The sequence below is a fragment of the Choloepus didactylus genome, chromosome 7 (genome assembly GCF_015220235.1).
Source record: "Choloepus didactylus isolate mChoDid1 chromosome 7, mChoDid1.pri, whole genome shotgun sequence".
In the NCBI taxonomy this organism is placed as follows: domain Eukaryota; kingdom Metazoa; phylum Chordata; class Mammalia; order Pilosa; family Megalonychidae; genus Choloepus; species Choloepus didactylus.
In genome coordinates, this window is record NC_051313.1 from 83,676,597 (window position 1) to 83,690,829 (window position 14,233).

General features: G+C 32.4%; 1 protein-coding gene across 6 annotated transcripts in view; it reads right to left on the minus strand.

The window, feature by feature from the left end:
• The window catches only part of FAM135A (family with sequence similarity 135 member A), a 142,009-nt gene that overhangs the window by 104,633 nt on the left and 23,143 nt on the right, over window positions 1-14,233 (minus strand). For 5 of the 6 annotated variants that reach the window (XM_037842415.1, XM_037842414.1, XM_037842419.1 and 2 more), the window contains exon 5: window positions 10,432-10,511. The exons of the other annotated variant lie outside the window; for it this stretch is intronic. In XM_037842415.1, the coding sequence (XP_037698343.1) occupies window positions 10,432-10,511 (80 nt within the window). The remainder of the gene's footprint in view (window positions 1-10,431; window positions 10,512-14,233) is intronic. 6 annotated transcript variants of the gene reach the window in all.

A 14,233-nucleotide genomic window follows, 5' to 3' on the forward strand; every position in this document is an offset into this window, starting at 1 on the left:
TGTGATAACTGGAGGCCTGCAAACACATTAGTAATGATAATTTACATTTTATTCTTACCACAATCTTTTTAAATTTCGGCAGTATTGGTATTGGTATCTCATGTATTTTGTGAAAAAAATGAGCAACCATTCAACCATAATTTATAAAGCCTCTAAAGTACCAGGAATTAAGCGATATGAAAATAAGTAAGAACAATACCCTGCTTCCAGAGTTCCCAATCTAGTTTGGATAGAAACAATCAAAAAATAATTGCAGAACAATGTGATAATCTCTTAACTCCCTATATTTCTGAAAGCCACAGCAAATGGCAATGTAATTATCATTATCTTCTAAACCAGGTAAAAAGACAATGGCAGATACAGAAGGAAGCTGTTGAATCTAGAGAAAGCAAAATGGATACTTGTAATAACAAATGAACTCAAGTTTCACAATCTATGCAAAGTTTATTGAAAGATCTAAATTTATGGTGAGTTTTCCACTCATGTTTGTTGAGATCATTACTACTGGTAACAGTAATGGACTAGTACATAAATATGAACTGTGTCTAGCTACATATTTCTTTAAATTTTCCTCATGTTTTTTTTTTTGCTTTTAAAGCACTGTTCTTTAATAATACTATGTTGAATGATTTTAGAACGCCAATACTGAGAAAAAAAAAAAAGTATAGCATGATAAGCACTGAGTTATGCAAAATGTGATAAGACAGCACGGCAGAAGAAACGTCTGTCTAGGCAAGTTATCTAAGTCTTAAAGGAGGTAATGAAGGGAGAGCATGCACAAATAAGAGGTAAATTAGAATCCACCAGATTTGAGGTACTGGAAGTGGTTCCATAGAATCCTCAGGGAGAATGGTGAGAAAGTTAGACATGTGGGTAATGGTTAAATCATGAAAAACCTTAATTCAGTAGAACTACCCCAAAATTCCAGTGGCTCCCAAAGGAAGCCTTGAAATATTGGTGACTGGGCAAAGCCTTGAGGAGACAACTAACAGGGGAGGAGAAAGACATGACTTTGCCAGCAGCACTTCAAAATATTTGAGACTTTTATTACAAGTGACTAATTAACCACTGGTAAGGGAAAGCAACTGAAACAACCCTTTCTTACTTTGATAAGTATCTCTTATTTCCAGCCTTCCTTTCTCTTTATGTTAATTTTTTTAAAACTGATATCACCTATATAAAAATAATGAGTGGTGGGAGGAAGGAAGAATGGAACACACATACATGCAAAGATTTTTATCCATGACACAGGGGCAGCCTGAGGAAACTCCCTGGACCAATACAAATAACTGGAAATTTCTCTTCTGATCAAACTGGATTGATTTCTTATTAGTCCAAATGCTTGTCTAGTTGTGAAACTTCTATCCAAGTAGAGAATGTATTGTTTAGCAGTCACACTTTCCCCAGAAATTACATTGTGAAATTTTGTGCTTCCCTTTTCTACTCATAAATGGCAGTCTTGCTGCTACCATTTACCAACTTATGAGCACTTACTATGTGCTGGGCACAGTGCTTTACATGTATAATCCCTCTGGCAACCCTATACAGCAGGGGTTAATATATCCATTTTATAGACATCAAGTCTCTGATAACTTAAGTATTCTACCCAGGAAACAATGCCACAGCTGTTTGTTTCAAAGCCTATGCTCAGTCTTCTATGTCATGCTGTCACTCACTGATAAACTAGTTCAAACATGTATGCAGTTCACTCTAACACACATAAGAGAACTCCTATAACAGTAGGGAATAGCTCATTGGGGAAGAACAGACCCAGTGAAAGCATAAAAATGTTAAACCACACCAATCAGCTATCCTGCCTACAATTCTTTCAAACCAATTCTTGAAAACTAAGAAGGAAAAGATAATAAGGGGCTGCCAGTAGACTTCCTTTGTTGTGGCCTGTCTTGCTGATGAGATCCTCGAGTTCAACCTTGTTTCAGCTTAACACTTAGGACAGTGATTAGGAGAGAAAGGGAGGGCAGGAAGAAGGGAACTGAGCACTTATTAAGGAACTGCACTAGGCTCTTCACACAATTTTCTAATTTAATCTTTACAAACACACTGCAAGATAGGGATTATTCCCATTTCACTGATTAGGAAAAAAAAGGCTCAGAGAAGCTGAATAACTTGTTTAAGGTCATAAAGCTAATGAGTGGCAGAGCAAAACTTGAAAGTAGTTCTGTTCAATTTCAAACACTTTCTACAGATTAAATTTGTTTCATAAGCAGAGAAATGCAAGCCCAGATAACTGGATCTCCTTGATTATTTTATTAATTCAGGGATCTTTTGCGAGCCCTGATAAACACTTCCTCCTCCCTTCAGTTCTCCCTTCTTGTTCTTGGTCATCCTAAGTCCTGCTTCTTATTCCAGAAATGGTTTTATTGTTTTAAAAAGACTATTAAATTTACTCATTAACATGAGATGCTATCCTATGTACTTAAGTACTATGTTACATAATAGTAATTATATAAATCATTAGAAAATTACAAATTAACTTCAGCATACATTTCAGTTCTTTACATTATATGGTTTCTAGCATGGTGAATGACTCAGAAGTTAACTACTTACCATTCTTTCTTATATTACTAGAAGACCAATAACAACACTTCATGGTTTGCTAAGTACTTTTATTTATCTTATTTAATGCATGACAACCTTTAGAAGCAGGCATTTTTCACAAATGAAAAACTGAGGCTAAGAGAGGTTAAGTGAGTTTTCTAAGATCACAAAAAAGGAAGCCAGTCTCCTGACTGAGTCACTCTCTGTGAACTATATCAAAGCTGCATCTTTGAGATTATAGTCTGTAAAATACATAAGATATATCTCTGTCTAGCTCCACATAACAGGTGACCCAGATCACTACCAAAGTGGTAACAAGACCTACCTTAATTTCCTTCCTAGAAACTTAAGATCCTCCTTCTTTAGGTTGGATAGTCATTTCAATTTTATAAACTCTTTCACTCTTGGGTTAAAATAATGCAAATGTCATTTACTTGGTTTTCAACCTTTGGAATCAAATCACAGACAAAGCATAGACGATTTTAACCAAAGTTGAATGTTAGTACCCTTGATAATATAAAAGAGAGGATTTATCTAACAGAGGTGGGGAGGCGAAAGGGTGAGAGGAAACTTGGGAAAAAAATGGGAAAATGCTTATATCCTATTTTACAAAATGTTCGCTGAAATCGGAAATAGAACTTAAATATGTTGTTTGAAGCTACAGATACTGTCAGGGGAAAAGATGAGAATAACAGTATCTATTTTAAAAAGTAGAGGGATAAGGAGGAAGGAAGTGGCAAACGTTAAGATAAACTGTATTCTACCATAACACAAAGTCTACTGACAATGTCTATATAAAGGTAATCATTAAGAGCAGAGATATAGTTAAAAGCGGTTTCTTCTAAGGAACAAAACTCTGATTCACCCTGCAGATGAATAAACCTTGAAGACATCATGTTGAGTGAAGTAAGCCAGACACAAAGGGACAGATATAGTATGATTTCACTTATATGAAATACCTAGAATAAGCAATTTCAGAAACAGAAAGTAGATTAGAGGTTAGCAGGGACAGGAGGGTTGGAGAACAGGGATTTAATACTTAATGAGTACAGAGTTTCTGTTTGGGCTGATGGAAAAGTTTTGGTAATGGATGGTGGTGATGGTATCACAATATTCCGAATGTAATTAAATCACTGAGTTGCACAAACGAAAGTAAAATGAGAAATCATATGTTGTATATATGTTACCACAATAAAAATGTTCAAAAAAATTTTTTTTTAAATGTGGTTTCATCTAGAGAATGAACTATGGTTTTCACTACAAGGCTTTCTGGACTAATTGATCTTTTAACCATTTATCTGTATTATCTGGAGAAAAATAATTTTTAATCAGAAAAAATGGATGGATGGGTATTTAAAAATGAACAAAATTAAATGTTCCCTTTTTAATAATACAATCACTATTAGAAATGGAGAGTTGTTAGCTGAACTTTGTATCCAAATTGGGCATAGTCTGCTAACATTTCAAACCAGGACCAACTTCCTAGAACCAGCATTGACTTCTCTGTTGTAAAAGCCTATGAATGCTTTCTTATTAATCAATTTTCAACAGCCCTATAAATAGTATGGTCTTTCATGACTGATGTTATTGAAGATGTCAGCTATTTCCTGACACAAGTCTCCCAATGTCAGCACAATCTTATGCTGGAAATAATTGAAATGTATTGTGTTAAGTTGTATAATGCCACACTTCCAATTGCCCTACTGCAATTTATAGACACAAATCATTATTTTCTCTTTCTTCCTAAAAGTTTTCCAGAAATTACACAAGGTGTAGAAATTAGAATAAATATAATGCAGAAAGGAAAAGGTTTGAGATGAAAGCATAAATCAAAGAAAAACAGGAACCATAATAAAAAGCACATGAAAGAAAATCCTAACCTTAGAAATAAAAAGGAATTGTTAAGGAACAAAAGGAAAAACAGGGTTAACAGAGACAATAAGATATGTACGTTATCAAGGATGACTCTAGAAATCAACTATGTTCAAATTAAAATAAAGTCATTAAAATACACAGAAGTGATTTCTGGAGGCAGAAAAACTTGGCAAGAATACCTTTTCCTAGCAAATTTACTAATACTACTAAATACTATTTTTAAATGAAATAAATCTTGTACGAGAAGACATAGAACAAAGTTAGAAACAATATCTCAAAGCATGGAATAATTAAGCTGCTTTCTTCCCTGTTTTATTCAGATTACTGGTGAGGAAATTCACCTGGACCTAAGAACAGGTGAATCCACCCAACACCTGTGAGCCTCAATAAGTCACCACACTCCATCAAACACTGTCTCCTATAATTTTCATATTAATGTTAACATTTAACATAAAGAGAGACTGTTTTGGGGCACACTGGCAGGAAATAATACAATTGGAATACCAGACTTCCAATATGAAGAACTGAATGTCTCTGTTTTCTGGGTCTAGAAATGGCCATTCCTTGCCTTAGTATCTCTCTATCACTCTCACTCAAAAATAAAAGACATTGATAAAACATTTGGAATCAAAACAATCTTGGGAAATCATATTTGGTATTACACTTCAGACATGAGAGACAAGAGTTTGCTATTTTGAAAACGTGAGAAAAAAGTGAGAGGGATTTTATGTATATTTTCATCTTCTGCACAAAATCTAACCTTTGTGTTTGCTACTCTGTCTGCTATAATTAAGAAGTACACAATCTCTTAATTATTTTCTGGTATAACATTATAAAAATATATACATAATTAATGCTTTCACAATAAGCTAAAATGATGTATCATGGAACTCTCTTGTTTGCCTAAAACTGGCTTCTCTTTTATAGACTGGGTATACCACAAACAACTTACTTTTAAAAGATATTTCTCCACACACTATTAGGTCATCCACATTTCATAGTCAATAATGCAGAGCTTATGGTATCAGAACCTAGAAACTGAATTGGTAGAAAGTGACTAAATCTGGACCTATAACTAATAAATATCAAATTCACAATCTCCAGGATATATAAAGTATTAGTATCAAGTAAAGAGAAGGCACTCCATCTGAGCATTTCTGAAACACTACTTATCATAATGTCAAAATAATATTACTTTGTAAATTAGATTAGTTACATATACTATTTCTGCCATGCAAATGACTAGAGATTGAACCCTCAATTGTCAGTATATAGTTGATGGAAAAATAATGATCGTGGAACTTGGTTCAAATACAGCTGTCCATAAAATAAATTCATTTCTTTTTCTAGAATTTTTTCTCTTAAAAAGATGTAAAAAAGGGACTGAGAAGTTATAAAATTTCCACTTTTCTGGTGAGTAAAATAAGACCAAACTAAATAAACTTAACAAACATATTCATTTGAAAAAATGCAAATCAAAGGGAAGAAGTTTCTGGTACAAGACCAGACTATATACAAATATCCCTATATCTAAATTGTTAATGCTTCAGAGATTATGTGTGGCCAAGGAAGGAAGACTAATAAGTTGGCACCTTGAAAGTATCTTTGGAAAGGACCTTGATTGAGTCTGTAGTGCCACCCTGTCACTGGCAAAAAAAATAATGAACTGAAAGATCAGTTGTTGCAGTAAGTAATCACTAAAGGAAATAGTATCAAGTATGCATCAACAAGTAAATGATTCCAACATGCATACCTTTGTCACTGCCAATAAAAAAACCAAGAAACAGAATTTAGACAACCCAGACAACTATACAGCTCACAAATTACTGAAGGCAAAGCACTTAAAAAAACTTGGAAAAAATAACTGTAATGAGATTATATGAAAGCACAGAAAAGACATTTCCTTCTAGCCACAAAGGACACCAGTGTCCTTTAAAATATGGTATCCACTCTGGCTACTCAGGATATAAACTGTTCTCAAAGGTTCAGAGATGGTGAATGACACAGCTGACTTTACACCACTGTAACTATTAGATTCTGAGATCCTTGCCTAGTTTCCTAATTCTGAACTGTCAACCAAGATGATGCTACCACCACTCCTGACTGGGGACAGAAAAAAAGTATTCCTGACTGAATTGTAATACTAGTAAGCAGCAAGCAAACTCACTCAAGGAATACTGGAATAGGACGATTAATCGTGGGTTACTGTCAAGTTTTTTGGTTATTCACTTCTGATGTACTTTCCTTATCTAAATTTACCAATCAAGAAGTATAGCTAGAAAAAATGTTTCCACAAAGATCAAGATAATTTAATCAAGAAGAAATTAAAAGCATTACTATGAAGCAAATATTTTTCAGTGAAACACACCAATCAAATTACTGTGATATTTTATTTTATCCTCTACACCAACTCAAATATTTAAATGAAAAGATTTTACTTCCAAATGGTAGATTTATCCACCAATCATTATTATTGTTGCCTACTAATTCTGACCGCCACAAACTTTCTTGGAGTTTCTTTGTACTATATCAGACATGGCTAAAATACCCAGACCTCTGAGGTTGTTATTTAGAATCTGATGAAACAAAAGTTAGAAACTACTCTTTGGATATTACATAAAGATGCTAAATGATATAATTAATGGTTAAAAATGTTTAATTTGTAACAGACTTTCCTGGGTTAAGTTTCCTAAATAATCTCAAATCCAGACATTTAAAAAGCAATGTTACTTCATTAATACTGAATTAAGATGAACTAAAATACAAAATTGTTAATGTCAATATAAATTATTAATTCAATTTTAGAAAAATCTCTCAGGTTCCCATATAAAGAAAACTTCAGTTGTCAAGAATTAATATTCACATATTTAACTTTAATTCTCTCCAAACTTCATGCAACAAAGAAGAAACTGATTACATTCAGAAAGCTTATTTCTTAAAGGTAGTTAGCAATCTACTCAGTTTTTTGGAATTTGAGCCAAATTCTTGTCATCTTGAAAAATGTCAACAAATTAAATTCTTTCTAGTTTTTTTCAACTGGCAACCACAGGAGATAAATTGTAGCAAGTACATTTAGTTCAAGAAATTTAAGGAATTTTTAAGGGGAATACCATATATATGATGGAATATTGTGTAGCTGTAGGAAGGAATGAAGTTGTGAAGCATGCAACGATGTAAATGAACCTTGAGGACATTATGTTGAACAAAATAAGCCAGAAATAAAAGGACAAATATTGTATGGTCTCATTAATATGAATTAACTATAATGAGCAAACTCTGGGAGTTAAAATTTGAGAGCATAGGTTATCAGGAGGTAGAAAGAGGGTAGAGATTAGGCAATTGATGCTTAAGGAGTACAGAATGTTTAAAAAGGTTGATTGTAAAGGTCAAGAATTGGATAGCACAATACTGTAGGATGGTAGCACAATACTGTTAATGTAAGTAACGAAGCTGAGTGTGAGTATAGTTCAAAGAGGAGGGCTAGTGTCGTGTATGTCACCAGAAGGAAAGCTAGAGGATAAAAACTGGGACTGTACAGCTGTATAATTTAGTGTCAATAACTAGAGTGGATGATGACAGTGGTTAACTGTACAAATATAAGAAATTTCTTACATGAAAACAAATGTATGTCACTATTACAAGGAGTTAATAACAGGGTGGTATACAGGAAAAAAATAAAATTAAAGCAAACTAAGGTTTATAGTTAACAGTAACAGTGAAATATTCTTTCATTAATTGTCAAAGGCACTATACAAAAGCTAAATGTCAAAAATAGGGGGATATAAGTAAGGTTTTTTTTTCCCCCAAGAGAAACGAGAATATTCTCACATTAACTGTGGTGATGAATGCATAACTATATGATTACACTAAGAGCCATTGATTGCACACTTAGGATGGATTGTATGGCGTGTGAATAAAGCTGGTTAAAAACAAAACAAAAGAAAACAAAACACCAGTTAGACCCTGTACTAGGTATATGGTAGCCATGAAGATATCCTTTGTAAATAGTTTGATTTTTATTCAGAATTGTCTTAAATAAAATTGAGAATATATATATAGATATATACACACATACATATATATGTATTAATATTCAATTTTAATTTCATGTTATACTATAAAGATTTTTGTATCATAAACATTTTTACAAGATTAAAAAAAGGGAATACCAAATTCTTAGAGAACATCAGTTACTGTTTTTCTACCTCTGTGTTTCACAGAAGGAAAACAGAATTATAAAAGAAGACCTGTTTAATGACAATACATATGTACTTTTACATGTATGACAGACCAAGAAGAACACTTTTTTTTCCTTTTTTAAAGAAAGACTATATACAGTTTTGATCCTAAGTAACAGACCACCCTGGGCATTTTGGTAGTCTTCAGGAAGATAGAGTCGACTCTCCATTATGTGCAATTCTTTAAAATTTAATATTAATCAACATTTTAACATCCATGGTGTACAGGTTTAAATGTATTATGTCCCCAAAAATGCCATTATCTTTGATGTAATCTTGTGTGGGCAGATGTATCAGTATTGATTAGATTGTAATCCTTTGAGTGTTTCCATGGAGATGCGCCCCATCCAACTGTGGGTGATAATTCTGATTGGATAATTTCCATGGAGGTGTTGCCCCATCTATTCAGGGTGGGTCTGAATTAAATTACTGGAGCACCATATAAGCTCAGACAGAAGGAGCAAGCTGGCTACAGCCAAGAGGGACACTTTGAAGAATGCTCAGGAGCTGAGAGAGGAACTGCAATTTACAGAGACATTTTGGAGACAGCCTTTGAAAGTAGACTTTCGCTCCAGAGAAGCTAAGAGAGGACAAAAATGCCCCAAGAGCAACTGAGAGTGACATTTTGGAGAGAAGCTGAAGTCTAGAGAGGAACATCCTGGGAGAAAGCCATTCTGAAACCAGAACTCTGGAGCAGATGCCAGCCACGTGCCTTCCTGGCTAACAGAGGTTTTCCGGATGCCATTGGCCATCCTCCAGTGAAGGTACCCGATTGTTGATGTGTTACCTTGGACACTTTACGGCCTTAAACTGTAACTGTGTAACCAAATAAACCACCTTTCATAAAAGCCAATCCATTTCTGGTATTTTGCATTCCGGCAGCATTAGCGAACTAGAACACATGGTATGCTAAAACAGATAATCGTAAACACTTCAAATTCCTGGCAAACTTTTTTTTTTTTAATTTTACAAACAGACTGAATTATGTTCAGCACAGCTTTAGTGTTAAGTGTATTTCATTATTTTATGATGCTTTAGAAACTAGTAATTCACATAAGGCATACATGGGAACTCTCTGAAGTGCTTCATTAACTATTACATCTCCTAACTAAATGAAAAACAGTATATTGTACTGAGAAAACTGAAAAAATTGCCCACTGATTATGTCTGGTCCACCAGTTTTAGCCTAAACCTTTTAATGCTGATTTTTTTTTCCCTTAGATCATGAGTAATTAACAGTGCTGCTATGACATGTCTATTTTATATCTTCTGATACTGCCTTCTGACTCCTTGTTTTCTAATTAGAGCAGTTAAAGAAGAAAAAAAAAAGTTTAAAAAAATGCTCCCTAAAGGCACATTATAAAACGAAAATACCTGTATAATCTCAAGTCAAATTAGATGTTCACATTCACTGCATATCTTTTTAAATTGCATCATCAGTGATGTAATTATTATCACTCCTACTTATGTTTGTTTTCATGGAACTTGCATAAACATTCTTTCATTTGCTCATATTAAAAACTCTATGATAAAATAGGGAGGATACCTATAATGAAGCCTTTTTTACTGGTACTCAAACACAGTTCTTATAAGGGGTATTAAAATGATGCTCTTTGGTATCTTTATATTTTTAATTAAAAATATTTATGAAAAGTTATTACTAATCATTATAATGTTGCATATTTATGAAAAGTTATTACTGACCATTAAAATGTTGTGTCTGATTTGTTTTGAAACTAGAAAATATTCCTTGGCTTACCTGTTGTATGTAACAAACTAGCTTCTACTCTGTGGGGAATTCTTGGTGGAATTTTCATAGATGCACGAATCTGGTAAAAACTAAAGCAAAATAGACAAGGAAGTCATTTCGAAACATATTTTTAAAAATATGCAATGCTCCAACTTCTATATACCTATATGAATTAAAATAATAAAGTTGGTCTGCTTTTATATTGGTCTCCTATATTTACTAATGTTGGAAAAAAAAACAAAACATTTCCACAGATCAAATATTAGCATAGTATAAAAACAAAAGGGAAACACAACATGTATAAAGATGAATGAGAGAAAAACAGGCAAAATATATATTATTTCCTACTTTATATGAGAAGATGTCATAGTAACTTAAGGAATTAGAAGGACATCTAAGAGTTTCATTGTTTAATTCAACTTACTCATTTTTTTTCTTTTAAACTATAAAAAGCAAAATTTTCTCAAGCATAATTTTGAGAAAATATGGTGTTAATTATAAATGGGTTTTAAAAATTGGTTTCATATTTTAAATGACAAAGTAAAGACAATGAGATATGTATTTGGTTTAAAGAATTCAGTTTTTTCCCAAGGTCAGGGCTATTTGTTTATATACTTTTACTTGCTTATTTATTTTAAAGAATTTAAAAATAAATATACATTTAAAAATCTGCCAGTCATTAGCAATAATAGTTTAAACTAGAAGAAAATTCTTATATATAAACATATTAAAAAATGTGTTTTAATATCAGTACACTGCAAGTTTAATAAGTAATGGAGGATAAACACATATATACACGTATGATTACTAAAAGCTAAATTGAGATCATAAATCAGGGATGACTTTTAGATGTATACTGAGGAGGTGAATATTTAGTGCTTACTTTTCTTTAATAATTTCCTAAAATGCAGTTTAAATTATTAAAATTTGCAAAATCACAAAGTTTAAAATACATAAATATACTGATTACCATTATGACTAGAAAGGTGTGGTCTTGGAGAAGATATATGGTGAGGGTGCAGAAGTATAATATAAAAAGAATACAAGAAAGGATAGTTAATTAAATTTAGAACCTTTAAAGTCCCATCTGGCCTCAAAGGGATATGACAAAACTCCATAGAGATGGATGATTAGTTGAGGTTAAGATGAGATCTTTTTGAAAACATGAGATAACTGAGAACAAAAATCCAAGTGCCATCAGCAGGAGCTCTTGGAACAAGAACAAGAGGAGAGCAAAGTTTTCTAGGAACTCCTCAATTTCCTATGCTGACAATTTTAACCAAACATTAAGTGAAATATTGCTATTTTAAATATATAGGTACAAAACAAAAAGCCTATTAAGACTAAACAAGTGATAGATGCTTCATTTTAAACTTCTTGAGGGCAAAGACCATTTCTTATTCATAAGTATAACCACAACATTAACACAATGATTTATACACAAAGTGCTCAATAAGTGCTGAATTCAGAGACATTTAAACAACACTCGACATTTAATGTATACTACTAGAATACTATACACTAATTTAAATTCTCTGAATTTATATGCTTATGTGTGTTTATATATAATTTATTTATCATTTATTGAGCACCTATGTGACAACCACAGGGTTAAATACTAAAGATAGAGGAAAAAAACAACAGTAAAAGCAAGGACACACATTACTTAAAATGAAGTTCAATTTTTTCTTTAAATATTCATGAAAGCAGTCCATTATGATTGTAAACACTGGTTTATTAAAACTAGTGGTAATTTAAAGGTGCAAATCTTTAAAAATGAACATAACTTTAAAATGTACAAATGAAACTATATGTTGTATATAAAACACCAAATGAGACAATAAAATTTAAAAATCAAAGGAGAAAATATTTCTATTTTAAGAGCTATGGTAAGCTAGGTTTTTCAGAAATAACCCCTTGCTAAAAACAAATAAAACTGCCAGTAAAGTATAAAAACATAAGCTCATAAAATCAGTGATAAGCTGACATGAGTAGAGAATTACCAAATCAAAATTTAAGGGAAAGCAACACTGTAAAGTTCTGCTTTTGTCCCAAGGACACTAGTTTGATACATTCTGGCAAACCTAACTTTAGCCCTAACAACTTGGCTAATATTCCTAACACATAAAGAACATCTAAATATTGAGAAGAAAAAAGACTAATGAACCAATAAAAAAAAGGAAAAATAAATATGAATAAATAGTTTACAGAAAAAGATAAGTAAATGACTTAACTATATGAAAAAATGTTTGGTCTCTCACATTTTTTTAAAAAATGACAAATGAAAATTATACTGAGATATCACTTCTCACCCATCAGACTGAAATTCAACAGTTTAACGAAGTACTCTGTTGGCAAGGCTGTGGGCAAATAGGAATGCTCTTACACTGCCAGTAAGAGTGCAAAATGTTGCAACCCTAAATGGAGAGGATTTTGGCAATAAAGAGCAAAAAAGTATTTGCATTTATTCCTTGACTCAACATTTCACTTCTAAGACAATCTCCTAAGAAACACTGGCAAAAATAATAAAGGATATATGCAGCAGGGTATTCACTGAAGCATTAGTCATAATAGCAAAAGGCAGGAAATGACCAAAACATCCATTGGTAGGGCACTGGTGAATAAACTCTGGTACAACCATACAATGGACCACCATGTGGTTGTAAAAATGGAATGTGAAATCTCTATATACTGCAACGGAAGGACCTCTAAGATATACTGTTAACTGAAAAAAGCAAGGAACAAAGAGTATGTATACTATGCCTACCTTTCTGTAAGAAGGAAGATTATGACTATATAATTATTTGACTATATTTTGAAAAGCAAAAGAATGGAAGGATATACCAAAAACTAAATATAAAATGGTAACCTATGGGGGAGGGAGGGAGAGAAGGGACAGGCATGAAAGCAAGATCTTTCTTAACGTACTGTACTTCATGGAGTTTTGATTTGGTAAACATATAAATGTTTCATATAATTACAAAACAAAATTAAATGAAGAAAAAAGCAATCCCTAAACAACCCTAAAACAAATGAACTTAATGTATATACCTGGCTTGATAGCAATTCCACAGAGAAGAATTATTTCAAGTAATTTTTAAAGCTCAGAATTTTGACTGCCTATTCCTCATGGGATATATCCTAACAATAAAAGAGAGCCACAAAGAAATTTTACTCAACATTTATAGTCTCATTGGTGGCGATATTGCTACTACTATTTTCAAACTATTTTATATAGACATGCCTACATACATATTTGAATAAAGCAAGCAAGCAATTATCTATGTTGTTAGGAACCAAGATTTTCAGTGTAAGCTAAAAGAGATACATAAAATCAACAGAGTAAAATTCTTGTAATCTTAAATTAGAATGGTAAATAGTATAAAGTCATGATGTATTTTTCTCATAAAAAGGTATTTTCTAGCTCTGTCAACTGGAAAGGCTTAGAGGCAATGGCTCAATAAAAATAAGTACCCTTAACACACATATTAATAATCTCTAAACACTACTTCCCACTAAAAGAATCAGGGCTCTTTGGCTGACTCTGGGTATAGAGTAGAAAATGTACAAAAAGAGTCTGGAACACCAAGTCATAGTAGAAAACAAGAAGTTTTCAAATACTAATTGGATCATCATGACAGAGGTTCAAAGAAACCAACAGAAAGGGCTCCCTTCAAAAAGCACCAAAAAGAATAATGATGTAATATTATCATCCTATAAATATGTTAAAAATCCATGAGTTCATATTAATATTAAATAAAAATTGATTATATTTGAAAGATGCTAGGGCAAATATATAGTATTCTGAAAA